The sequence below is a fragment of the Elephantulus edwardii genome, unplaced genomic scaffold (genome assembly GCF_000299155.1).
Source record: "Elephantulus edwardii isolate Elephantulus edwardi_28Jun2011 unplaced genomic scaffold, EleEdw1.0 scaffold00005, whole genome shotgun sequence".
Classification (NCBI taxonomy): Eukaryota; Metazoa; Chordata; class Mammalia; order Macroscelidea; family Macroscelididae; genus Elephantulus; species Elephantulus edwardii.
In genome coordinates this window covers 38,381,740-38,396,003 of record NW_006399755.1, presented here as the reverse complement: position 1 = coordinate 38,396,003, position 14,264 = coordinate 38,381,740, and the positions used below count along the sequence as shown (strand labels likewise).

The window sequence follows — 14,264 nt, the reverse complement described above, 5'->3', positions numbered from 1 at the left end:
ATTATACTTCCTTTTAAACTTTGTAAGTGTGCTATTCCTAATGGATAACATTCCTTGACACTTTTTTCATTCAGATCCTAAAATATGCATATTATGTTTAAAATCACTTAAACATTTAAAAATATACTTAGCATTTATAAATATTATTGCAATTATAGATTACAAATTTTTATTGCTGTAAAATGTTCCTTTGTGTGAATAATAACTTATTTACACACGCCCTTGATGTGGAATATTTGAGCTTCACAATTTTCTTTTACTACAGACACTACAAGTATTTTAAATGATAAATATGGTCAGTCTTACAAGGTTATTTATTAATTATGTTGTGCTTCATTTTTTCTAAGAATTACAAAAGAATTAAGTTCCTATTGTATTTATGATTATATAACTGAATTTGTTAAATATTATTAAGTTTTTGTCAGTCTTGAGGGTATACAATGGCAACTCTTTTCCCTTTTCTGGTTAATAAAAGAATATGCTTATTTTTCTTTCTTATTATTGATCTACTATCCTAATTACTCTTTTATAAATTTTAAATCATGCTGCATGTTTTTCTTACTGATTATTTGTTTTATATTTTAGACTATCCCTTGAAGGATTTGTTAATCCAGAATATTTAACAAAGACTCCATAAGAAAAGACATACAGTACATTTTAAGTTTGACAAAAAGAAAAATTATATTAATAAATAAACATTAAAAATAAAAAACCTGTAATTTCATATTAAGTAGAGAAATGCAAAAGAGATGCTATTTATACCTACTCAACTGGTAGAAATTAATAAATTTGAAAAATAGTTTTTTCAATCACACAAGCAACAGGAAATGTAATCCCTTATTATGAGAGTAAAAAGCACAATTCTGGTAGCCTACTGCATAAAGAGTTTCTGGCCTTTTGAATCTTTCAGCTTCTCTCTAAGAGAAAGATAGGCCATTTCTTGTGCATCATGTACAACCTTAGAAACTCACTGAGGGGTTAACTATGAGTTGGGGTTTTGACTGGACAGCAGTGAGTTTGAGACTTCAGTTTCTGTCCTTCATATATCTTGTAAATCTTGTAAATAACTTCTTCTAGGTTGTGCTTTGTCTTTTCACTCCCATTATGTGACCCCACATATTTATCACTCAGCCTAACTAAAACATAAAGTCCTTGAGTTAAGAAATCTTATAATTTTTGTTCTTTTCTATCTAGCAAGTGCTCAGCACATAATATATACAGTTGTTCACTAAATGATTTTTAATGATTAATTAGATGGTTGAATTAGAGTGACTTGAGAAATAATGAATCCTTTTGAGGTCAAATTTAATTTTAAAGAAATTGGTTATGTCATATTGCTGAACCCAAGAGAGTGTGAAGTGGATATCGTACATCTTTCTGTTCTTGCATTTTTAAAGTGGGTGGCAAAAGAGTTGTAGTATATACAGGATATTGTTTATAAACATATTATAAACTCTGAATATTAGGCAAAGATAATTTTTCAGTATTTCCAATGCATTTACAATTAACCAAACTCCCTATATTGGGAAAATATTTAGCTTAAATTTATAACAAAGTTAGAAATGAAGTAGATACAAGATATGTATTACAGATTACAATGGATGCACAAAATTCATGGTTTTTATTATCAATTTGAAATTGGTTACCTTTTTAGCAATGGTGTCCGGAGGTACATCCCGCCTCCCAAGTGGATAAGGATTCCATTGGCCACTAGGAGAGACATCTTCTTGTCCATTGTCTAAAATGTTGCTTTGCTGGGACGGGGTCTATTGCAAAAATGGTATGGCATTCTTTAGTGATGTAGTAGAAGTTTACCATAGTTTTCTGAAAAGAATCCCTAATGATTATGGTAAAATTAATTTTATTTAATTGTAGAAATACATTTAACCTGAAGTTGATTATTATATACTATTTGCTTGGTAAAAAATTTAAATTGAAAGCTTTCAGTTCAGTAAAAAAATACAGGTAAAATAACCATCTTAAAGTTATTTACTAGATTTTAAAGAAAAGTTTAGATATTTACAGCACCTGAATAAAAAGAATGAATCATTAAAACTCACAACATTTAAATTTTGCTTAATTTACTCTCTTAATATGATCTTACCATTTGGAATATAAACTAAAACCATATAAAATGTAGTTATGTCTCTACCAGTAATCCAAACCAAATTATAAAATGTTTTATAAGATATATGAATTCTGAGTGAATGCCTTGCACTAATACAAAACAGCATCACCACTAAAACAGTGCAAGACTTACAGTACTAAAAAATAACCCAAAAATTATCTGGAGGGAAAAACTAAAGCAATTCCAAAATTATTAGAAGTATAGTGTAAAGAAACCTTGATTGTTTTTATCCAAATTTATTTTTAATATGATTTATGCATTAAATTTTAACATTTCATATATATATTTCACTACTAATTTCCTACTTATTTATATTTTTAGCAAATAATTATTATAATTACTAGTACCGTATAATTTTGTGTGAGGCATGGAAACACCAACATTACCACTACTTTATCTCCCTAATCTCAAGTAATCATATACTATAAAGAAAGAAGTTCTCCAGTTTTGGAATAGGGAACATGTAGTTGTGGTATATGCTTTCTATAGAAGCAAATATTGCAAAGGCTTTCTTTTCTAATATATAAGACATACTGGTACTCTTGAAGTTCCTGGAAAATTCATACATGGATGAGGTATTTCCCATGCCAATTTCTGCTTGTGGTTGGTAAGGGCTGTACTAATAAAGCTTATTAGAGCAAAATTACCAAATCTAGAAAGGGAGAACTGGGCCAATCTCTTTATAACATTTCCCAGACTGGCTGCTTACCAGGTTTCATCTAGTTACTTTGCAATGAAGAGAAGCCCTTTTCTGTACTCCTTTGAAAACAATTTTATAATCACTCACTCTATCTGCATTCTGGTCACGCACATTTTTACACCTTGCAATGTGGAGCATTATTTGAAAATGTTTTAAAATTTGATTTATTATGATACTAAGTAAACATTTCCTAGGGTGTAACTGATATAATGAGAAAGAAAGTCATTTTCTTTCTTGAACTTTGGCCATGCAAGTCCCCTTTTCATTAATCCATAAGAAAGAGTGGAAGGAAAGATAAAAGAGCTTCTGAATTTATGCTGCCAGCCTAGCTAAGAACAAATTTCTTTGTATTTGCTTGAAAACTTAAAGGCATTTAAATTCATGCTTCTTGAAAACAAGAAGATTGTTTATTCAATGTCCATTTGTCTGCTTTCAAGTATCAAATTTCATACTTTAATTATTACATATAAATATGCTTACATATATATGCCCGTTGATGATTTTCCCAGGTATCAAGGTATGCAAACCAACTTGTACAAATTAAGGATTAAAATAAAATTGTGCTGGTTAGGCACTACTGACCAGTATTGCCTTTCTTAATTTTTAGCATCCATACCTTTTTAGTTTCCTTGCTTGTGAAATGAGATAAAAAATGTGTTGTTTGGGTAGGGTAGGGCCTAAAAGACATAGTATTTTTGAAAAGTGGCCAGGATTTAACTCAGGTTACTCATATTTTCACCCAATCATTCCCTTCTCCACCTCTTGCTTCCTCCACACTTGATTCAGCAGCTCAAATATCACTTCCATTCAGTTAGCAAAAAAACAAAAGCGAATACTGCAGTGGATTCCTATTATTTCCTCAACGGAGTATGGTATTTATGAAAATAGTTTTTTAAAAACAGTTGTAAATTGTATATGAGTGCAGTTTCTTGCTTTTTAACCTTTATAAAATGTTAAGAGAACAACTGTGAAATGTGAAACAAAAAAGTAATGATGCTATCCCTGTAAATGGCTTCTTTATGAAAAAAAAAACCAATGAGAGCTTCAGTTATTCACTGAATAATTTATAGTAGCACATTTTAGCGAATTTAGTTTTGATACTTTAAAAGATTAATAATAATCTAATTTCTCTACCAATGTAAACTCAAGATAAAAAGCACGTAAAATATTCACAACTTAGTATTTCCTCAGCTACTAAATTCTGCAGACTTTTCAAAGTAATAGAGAAAATGGTCAATGTTATTTGTGAAAAATCAGAATTCTATTTGATGAGGAATGCTATAATGCTGAGTAGAGGTCTTACTGTACAAACGCCAGGCTTCTGATTTAACATTCATGATTCTGACTGCTGTGGAGAATCAAAAATGTCTATGGGAAGAAATAATTTCTAAATTTGTTACAACATTGTATCTGTCTCCATGTGTCTATATGCACACATTAAAATGAACACATACATGGATGTAGTATACATGTGCCCACATGAGTATATACATGTGAACAGAATTCATAAAGGTAAGCAAATAAATTTCGTTAATATAGCAGTGTTGCTCTTATCTGCCTACTAAACAATGCACAGTATTTTTTTTTAACAATTATGGAGTTTATTAGGGAGGTAACAGGTAAAAATTTCGTTCAGCTTCTTCAAAGACCAATGCACAGTATTTTTCTGAAATTATTTTTGCTGCTTTTGTTGAATAAATTACATGAGAATGATATTAGAATTTGGTCATTTGGAAAGCTCTTGGGTTGTATTTATCAAGAACTCAAGGATCTGTTTTACTTAGTAATTAACAGATAGTTCACAAAGGGCATTTCCATGAACTAAAAAATAGGCAACCCTTGTGTCCCTAAAGCATTTTCAGTTAAATCACTGTGATATTATTATTTTATGAGCAAACCTTTTAGGAAACAAGCAGTAGTATAACAAGGAAAAAGATGAATCTTGGATTTAAATGACTATGATTTCATGAAGTCGAATATGAAGGTGGTACTATAATACTTAAATAACTTCTAAACTGACCTTTCATTACAATGGAGAGAAAATACTCCCTTAAGTACTAACATTAATATTTCAGTATTTTAGCCACTGTCTATAAAGATTTATGTTAATTTAAGAGCTAAAGGCTTTCCCCCCATAATTAAAAGGGTAAGCAAATCATTCTTAGGGGTGGGTAGCCTGTAATAGATGTAGCAAAGTCAATAGAAACTATAGACATGACTTGCCCTCACGAATCATATAGATCTTGGTTTGCTTTCCCCAGGAAAAAGTCATAAGTGAGAAATCCTTCACAACAGGATGAAGAAATGCAAAGTACATATTGGTACTACTTGATGCTAGAAAGAACATTAGAAAACTTAAAAAAATAGTTGCAAACATTGCTATCTAAATTTCTCTAGCTTATTAAATTCATAAAACAGATAGTGAGGCCATCTCTCATGTAAAATACCATGAAGAACCTATTTAATATAAAAAATTTCATCATTTCAACCTCTCCTCTCAAATTATTATTAATTTATAGTAGTTTCTATTTCAAGTTAGCCATAAAACAGGAGATATTATGGTATGATATACTGATAGCAGTAAAAGTTAAAAAAGTAGAACGAGAAAATAAAACCATTAATTTCTCCAGTATAGAAAGGCCACACAATTCATAATGGCAGCCAGGCCCCTGCAGTCAGGGACTTAGGAAAGGGAATTATTTCTTTCCCAACCCTGCTTGCCTCTGGGGCTGCAGTCTCAAGGATGATTAACTTGTGATTTTCTTGCATTCATAACCTTTGGCCATCACTAGTACCAAATAAGCCTCTTGGTCATATTGATTGCTTATGAAATGCAATTGAATCCTAAAGAATATCAGGCAATTACTAAGCTTTATTAACCTCGGCCAAATTAAAGATTGCATAACACTTACAGCACATAGAAAATTATCTAGGCCATGACATGTTTTAGATTAGTTAATATATTCAACTTATGTATCCTCTTCTATATCTTATATATTCTTTTTCCAATAAGAGAAATTCTATCTTCCTAGACTGTTGTGAAGATTATTTATGATAATAATGCACATGAAAGAGATTTATCAACTATTAGGAATTATAGTTCATAAAAATATTAGGTTGTATAAACATTTTAAAAGACATTGAATAGAGTAAAATGGTATGGGCTCTAGGTCAAGCATAGTTAGATTAACATGATCCCTACTAGTGTACTGAATGGTTCAAGAGCCATTTACAATCATAAAACACTCAGTATACAGAAGGAAACCTTGCTTTTATGTTATCTTAGCTTTGGTTTTCACAGTTATGGTATAGAAATTAATGCTTACTTTTGTGATATATTTAAAGTACCTGAAGGTATCAGGTACATAGTTGTTTTTGTTGTTATGTGCCATCAAGTTACCTGCATAGTACACACAACTCATTAAATCCTAGTCTTAATCCTCCTCCTTAGAGAAACCCTTTTCTTTATTTTACTATTGTTTACATAATAAAAATAATAGCTTAATTTGGTATTTTAAGATATTATGTATCTCCCTGGTAACATAAAATTTCAAGACACAGCTTTGCTCAAATACAACAGACCACATCCAAAAAAGCACACAGAACCATTAATAACATTATAGAAAATTGCCTTACATGCTTTTTGGAAAGGCAGTAAATAAATTAATAAATGTATATATGACAAATTAAAATAAGTAAACAAAAATTATAATTTTATAATTTAGTGTTTGTCTTAGTAAATGTTATAACTGTTATTAAATCTATGACAGAATATGTATCAGTAGATAAAAATATAAAGTTTATTAAACTAATTTTGTGTGTATGTTGGCACTTCCAAAAATATAAAGTTTATTAAACTAATTTTGTGTGTATGTTGGCACTTCCCTCAGATCTTAAAGAGATTCTATACAAGTTTGATAAAAATGCGAGTTTTTGCTTTTTATAATATAGACAATCAATACTTAAGTCTATAATGCATGAAAAATATATAATTTCTGGTCTGGCATGTAATAAGTATAAAAAACTTGGAAATAATCCAAAACATGGTGACAGCTGGGAAATTACTTCCCTTTACCTACATAAATACTACAGAAATATTTTAGCAACAGCAGAAGTCTTTAATCATCATAAATAGTTCTTTGCTTTATTTAGTTTATTAAAGAATAAGAATAATAAAAATAGTAAGTTTATTGGTTTGATAAGAAACAGAAAAAATCAACTAGACTACGTATCTTTTGTTGTTAGGTGTCACTAAGTTGTTTTTTTACTCATTGTGACACCATGTGACAGAGTAGAGCTGCAATACAGGGTTTTCTTGGTTGTAATCTCTATGAAAATAGTGTCAGTTACTGTTTTTAAGGTGCTTCTCTTTAATGGGCGATAACGCCAGCTTTTAAACATTTGTGGCTCCAGACTCTTTAAGAATCTTTAATTCACTACCATGGAGTCGGTTCTGACACATTTCGACCCTTTATTTGGTTTCTGAGGCTGTAAAACTTTATCATACTAAGCCTGTCCCATCTTTCTTCCAAGCAGCTGCAAATAGCAACAAATAAATTGCTGAGTCAAACATCAGCTTTCATAAATAACAAGGGCCAATGGAGATATGAATCACAAAAGTCACTCCTTCTGATGGATAATATACAAAAAGGAAAGTGCATGTAGGCAGAAGAAATCCAAAGATGGTATTTACCCTCATTTCAGGAACCAAGGTTTGTTAAGCAGAATGTTTGGAGACAGAGTCTGATTTTAGCCTCTTTATGTCTGGAGGGTTTTCTGATACTTTCTGTGAAAAGCAGCACCTACCTGCACAAAGTTAGGCTGTTGCTCCATTCCCCCCGTATTTAACTTTAATATTTGAAAATGTTGATTTAGAATTATTAAACAGCTTCTGGGAGCTCTGATGGCATAGTTGGTAGGGAGTTGAACTGCCAACTTAAAGATCACACTTCTTTAGTGGTTTGAATCTCTTAATGGCTTCACAAGAAAAAAATGGCCAGTCTCCTCCCCTGTGATTTACAAACTCAGAAATCTGCTGGAGAGTTAGGTATGAGCTGACGCAATAGATTTTTGGGTTTTTAGTTGAGCTCATCTGAATCATTTACCACACACCTTAGGAAAGATAGCCAGTATATCTTTTAAGATTTTGATGCATAGAAGAGAAAATTTCAGAATAATTTGGCAAATGAGTAATTCTATCATTTTTGCAAACTTAGAAACAGATATTTATATTCTCAAAATACTTATTCATTAATTGGCTTCCCAAAATTAAACTATGGTGCAAGGAGCATGCAGGGATTGCAAAGAAGTCCTAAATGGCTGGCATTAATTTATATTATCATATGTTTTTTTACTTTATTATTTTGTGTGTATACCATCAAATCAAATCTGACTGGTACAGGAATGTTTTAATAGACTGCTGCACACTTCTAAATAAAAGAAAAATGTTCTTTTTTATAAAAAGATAATCCTCTCTTGATAAGAATGGTTCAGGAAAAGTGGGCCTGTCATTGGGCTAGATGGCTATGATCAGTGGAGTTAAAAAAAGAAAACTGGGGAAACAGTATCATAATATTGAGTGACTAAAGTTTGACAAATCAACCAAATGAATTATTAGATCAAAGAACTCTGCAGAAGACAAATCTAACCACAAAAAGAAAGAGACAGAGAAAATTCACAATCCAGAGGAGAATGACAGAACCTAGATCTATTCTTCAAGCTGGCTGAGTATCCACTTCTTATATCTAATAAGGTTTCTGCAATGGTAGTAGGGTAGGAAGTTGTTAGAAATGTCTTAATGCTTAAAGTTTACAGGGCTTTAAAGAACTACAAAATCTTTTAGGGGTAACAGAGTGTGAGTGTATGCCACTCCTGTGTCTTTTTATCTTTTTTGCTTTCTTTCTGTCACCCCTCAGCCCACTGTCCTAGGCCCGCTGTTTTTGTGTGTAAATAATTAAGTAATGATGGCAATTAATTTTGAGATGGAGCCTTTAAATACTTGGATTATTCTTGGTATGCAAATTAATGTAGCTTCTAAAGATCATGCCTTCAAATAATATTTGGATCCAACTGAGGATTGCTAAACATTATAGATGTTATAGATGTCCAGGATGAATGGTGAAGAGATTGAGATTGTACACAGCTTTAGTTTGCTTGGCTCCACAGTCAACAGTCTTGGCACCAGTAGCCAGGAAATGAAAAGACGTATTGCCATGGGAAAGTCTGCTGTTAGGGACCTCTCCAAAGTACTGAAGAGCAATGGTGTCTCTCTGGAGACTAAGGTGCATCTGATACAGGCCGTGGTCTTCGCAATCACTTGTTATGCATCAGAGAGTTGGACAATGACCAAGGAGGATAGAAGGAGAATTGATGCCTTTGAGCTGTGGTACTGGAGAAGAGTATTGAGAATACCATGGACTGCTAGGAAAACAAACAGATGGGTGGCTCCTTGGAGGCAAGGATTCTGAGGCTCCGTCTAACATACTTTGGACATGTTGTGAGGAGAGACCGGTCCTTGGAGAAGGACATGCTTGGTAGGCTGGAGGGACAGCCACAGGAGGGGAAGGCCCTCGATGAGGTGGATTGATTCAGTGACTGGGATAATCAGGATGGGAGTGTCAGAGATAGTGCGACTGGCACAGGACAGAGCAGAGTTTAGGGCTGTTGTACATAGGGTCGCTATGAGTCACAAGTGACTTGACGGCACATAACAACAACAACAACATAGATGTCCAAAAATATTATAGCTCTGCATTATTTATGTTAAAGATCATCTTAGAGTTAATTTAGTGAATCCATTTTCTAGGATACCACAAATGTTAGCTGATAATGCAATGATATAGTCGCCCAATTTATATATGGAGAATAACTTGGACATTGAAAACCTTTATTTGATATCATTCAAACACCTGATATAGCTTTATTAATGTATACATTGATGTGTAAGAAGGGCCAATCATTAGACCCTCTCCACCTGATATAATTTCAGAGATAGTAGCTTCCTTCAACAGAACATCACTTTGCTCACTAAATTTTTAAGTGTTATAATTTTAGTCTAAGGAATTGCTTTTTTATATAATTGTCAAGACCACTGAAAGAGGTGGATTTTTTAGATTACAGTTTCTATGAAGTTTCAATATGGCTTTTCTAGCATGGATGACTATGTGGATGATGGGGACTATGAAAATGGGGAGTGCTGGCTTATTCACAATGGAATAGGCTATCTACCTTTCCATAAAAGGATTGCCCTGTCTCAACAAACTACAAGAGAATTGGCTAGTCTTGCCAACAAACTGAACAGCTCCAGCTGTAGAGATGGAATCGTTCCCAGCTAGAGAAGAGGGCAGAGATCTTCCCCACCCTGGTGAAGAGGAGGCAGGAAAATGCAAGATACACATCAAGTCAGCAGCATTAGCCATGGCCAACTGGAGAACTAACAAGAAATGAGAGTTTGGAGGAAGAGGGAAGCCAATATTGGCAGGACTGAAAATGTCATTGGACAAATGGGTGGAAAGTCAATTATTGTCAGGATTGAGAACTTTGTTGATAAATTGGGTAGGAAAGCCAAGTTTTGGCATGACTGAGAACTTGGGAACAATGTTATGGAGCTATGAGGTTCGAGGCTGAAGTACCTGCTTGCACATAACGGAAACTCTCTTGATTGTATTCCGTTATTAATCTGGATTATAACCTTTTGACTTCTCCAATATGGTTCTGTGTAGTCTCTGAGCTATCGCATCAGATTTTGGGCCCACTAAAGAATAAGACTGGTGTTGAGACGAGTAAAAAGAGGCATGGGAGCATGGCGGACATTTCTGGTCTTACTGGACTTGGTTTAGTGTTACTGATGCTGTGTACAGGGATGCTTTTTTGTGAAACTGGTAAAGGTCAAATACGGTGTCCCTCACATGGCCCTTGCTCTGTTCACAGTATCTCTTCTTTCACATAAATAAGTTTTGAGACCATTTTAAGAACTGTTTTCTTAAGGCACAGGTTGAGAGTTCTGCACATTTTAGGGGAAATGAAAACTAAATTCCACTGATACAGGGATGCAAATAAAAAGGATCTTGCTAACATGTCCTGGAACCAGTTTATATTGACTCATAAGAGCTGCCTATAACGATCTCTTCCCAAATTTGAGCTCAGTGACATTACTGACCATATTGTAATAAAAACTTACATTAACAATCTCTACATATCAGGAATTTGTTTTTTCCCTTCTGGGCAAAACCTTTCTCGGCATACCACTGGTCCTGTACTAGACTGAGAACTAGACACAAAAAAAAATTGAAAAACTGTCAATTTAGCTTTTGTTAAAAAAATTAAATGATGCTGTTATTGCTGTTGTGTGTGCTTTAGTCAGACCCAATTCATAGCTGACCCTCCAGTGAGTTTTCAGAGGCTGTAAATTGCACAGGAGATTGATGATCTTTCTATTATAGAATAGCTGGTGGATTTGTACTGTGTGCCTTTAAGACTGCAGCATGGTTTCCTACCACTACCATTGGGTAAAAAGATATTTTCTATTGTACTAGCTTGATCAGTAGGTATGAAGCCACTGAGAATAAGGGGTTGTTACTAAGACAATTTGATAGTAAAATATGATTTTAAGGTCTTATGACCCTCAATTTGCTGGAGCTGGGAGTTTATTTCACATTAATTAATTTTATTAAGGGAACAGTGCTTGGAGGCTACTACCATACTGTTATCCCTACTTTATGCTGTTGCTTTTTTCATAATAATTTACTGAGCTAATGACTATATTGACACATAGTCATAATGACATATTGCATGAAAATGACTCATTAGCCTTCATCAAAACAGAGCCAACAGAGAAGACAATCAAATCAAGCAGGTAAAATATGTATTCTCAGTTTTGCCTGAACAAAACAAGCTGAAAGGTTCTTTCAACAATGAAAATACTTCTGTAAATGCTGCTTCTTATAATACATTCCCTTCCCACCTTTTCATTTAAAACCATGTAAACTTGTTGGTTTTGCATTAGCCTACGATGAACAACAGTTTGCTAACATATCAAGAATTTCTTATCTATATCACATTTTTAAAATTATTATTAATATCACATTTTCATATAACACCTTCCACCAAAAAAGAGTGGTGTTGGTGGATGGAGAAGCATGTAGAAGTGCCAACAACTTCATGCCTATTCTGACGAGGCAAGGGGATTAACTGAACCCCAATGCCAATTTCCACCTATGTTCTCAGAGTACATCTCCCATGAGAAAATGGGAGTATTTCCAAAATAAATTAATAAACAAACAAATAATAACAAAGAAATAAAGAAAAAGAACCTAAGGAATAACAAAACTATATAAAAATAATCTTAACACAAAACAAAATGCCATGTACCTGCTCAGTCCAAAAAGCAAAGCTGTTAAGCAGGAACCCAATAATTAATCAATTTAGTTACAAATATTCATTTAGCATCTAAGAGTTTGGGCTCTACATTATTCGCCCTCGTGCTTTTTAGACTCTTAAGAGCCATAAGCATGGACTTTATGTACAGCCTAAACACATTAAGTGAACAAACAACATTAATTGGCTTTTGGTATGCTGACACATGTAGGGCAGTCCATACTTACTTTCTGAAGAGGTAGTTCTTGATGATCAAATTTAGACTTAGTCTGCAAGTTTAAAGTCATGCTTCTGCCTGCATGCATTGCTGAAATACCTCCATAGGGCAGCATGCCAAGGTTAACTGTGTTGTGTTTGTAAGCAGCATTCTGAGTAGAGGAAATAACCATGTGACAGGATGTGAACACATGCTCAACAAACTGATTATTACATGAACATGTTTCAATTTATAACATTTAACTTTAAGCAGGCAAACAGTAACTTTCCTTTTTTAAACATGCACTTGATCAGACAGAAGCATACATTAAACAGTGTTAGTTATGCACATAATGAGTACCATCCAAAACTACAGAAAAGACAAAAAGCAAAGAAGGAACATCCTGTTTGACATTTACTGGTAACGCAAAGGCATTAAAATCTCTCCTAAATCATGGTAGCAATGACTTGGACCAACACTGCTCATCTGGATAGACTGTGTTAATTCTTAAAATTCAGAGAGTAAGATTGTAACAACATCTTATCAGCCTTGGATGTCATGGCCTGTTCCACATTGTGAAGTCCTCACACACAAAAGATGAAGCCTAAACCAACTCACTGCTATCCAGTCAATACTGACTCATGAGGACCCTGTAAAACAGAGCAGAACTGCAGCCACAGGGTTTCCAAGGCTGTTAATCTTTATGAAAGCAGACTGCCCCAGCTTTCCCTTAAAAGTGGCTGCTGATTCTAATCATTGACCTTCTGGTTTGAAGCTGAGTTCTTCAACCTCTGTACCACTAGGATGTCTTAAAACACAAACATTTGCTTCTAATTATGCCTAAAGCGTATATACTGCACTGTTGTGGCTGATATCAGTCTCTTTTCTCCCTCAGTTTGTAATCATAATTAGAGCTCAAGACAAACAGCTGATAAAAAGAAAATCATTTTATTTGACCACTGACTTGAGTGAATGTATTAACTTGGTTTAATCTATCAAATAAGTTAAATGTGGCCCAAATATTATAACTTTTTGTTTTTCTTAAAAAAATTAATTTCTGGATTTCAAACTAGAGAACGTTTGATATTAAAGGAAAACAATATTCTGGCTACCCAGGGTTTGTGGCTATATTTCAACTGTTACATCTCAGGTTATTCCGAATTCTAAAATACTGTATAACAAATAATTCTTTCTACTGAACTTCATTTAAAAGGTAAACATTTTGGTTGCCCTTCCAATAAATATTATCTTTCAATTTCTTTACTTCCCACCTACAAGGAACCTTAGCCCTTTTAAGTAATCCTCTTGCATTGGAAAACAATCTTTTAAAAAGAATTTTAAAAATTTTTATTATTTTTAGCTGAACGCCACTGAATATCAACAGCATGGTAGCTATTCTATTCTGAGGGATTTAGTTGAGGAGTAATGGTTTTTAGTGTTACAGCTTTCATTGAACTTTGCAGAAAGACTGTTTTAGTCATGATGGTGTGTTTACCTATCAACTGTATTTGTTAATGGATATTATTTCATGCAGAGAGTCTTCTCAATGTTGCTGTACCAAAATATAAAAAAATCCACTGAATATCTCAATCAGCACTTGTTTGATCCTTCCGGGTTTTAATGTTAGTCTAATAATCTTTCCGCTCCAATTGGAGAGGGCATCTCAGACCTCACATTTTAACGTCTTTTAATCACTGTGCAGCTCTGGAACGGGAGGATAAGCCTTATGGTTAAATTAAAGGAGAAAGTAAGCACACACATACACCCCAAGGTAGTACTTGGAATTGACTTTTTGAGGCAAAAAAACCCTAAGATCTTTCACCAACATTACACGGCACTGCTAACTAAGCATACTCAATGTCTGG

General features: G+C 33.6%; 1 protein-coding gene across 1 annotated transcript in view; it reads right to left on the bottom strand.

The window, feature by feature from the left end:
• LRRC7 (leucine rich repeat containing 7) overlaps positions 1 to 14,264 on the bottom strand; it is a 720,627-nt gene that overhangs the window by 147,593 nt on the left and 558,770 nt on the right. The window contains exons 21-22 of the mRNA XM_006879790.1: positions 12,431 to 12,571; positions 1,647 to 1,766 (exon numbers count right to left, since the gene is read on the bottom strand). Coding sequence (XP_006879852.1) covers positions 1,647 to 1,766; positions 12,431 to 12,571 — 261 coding nt within the window. The remainder of the gene's footprint in view (positions 1 to 1,646; positions 1,767 to 12,430; positions 12,572 to 14,264) is intronic.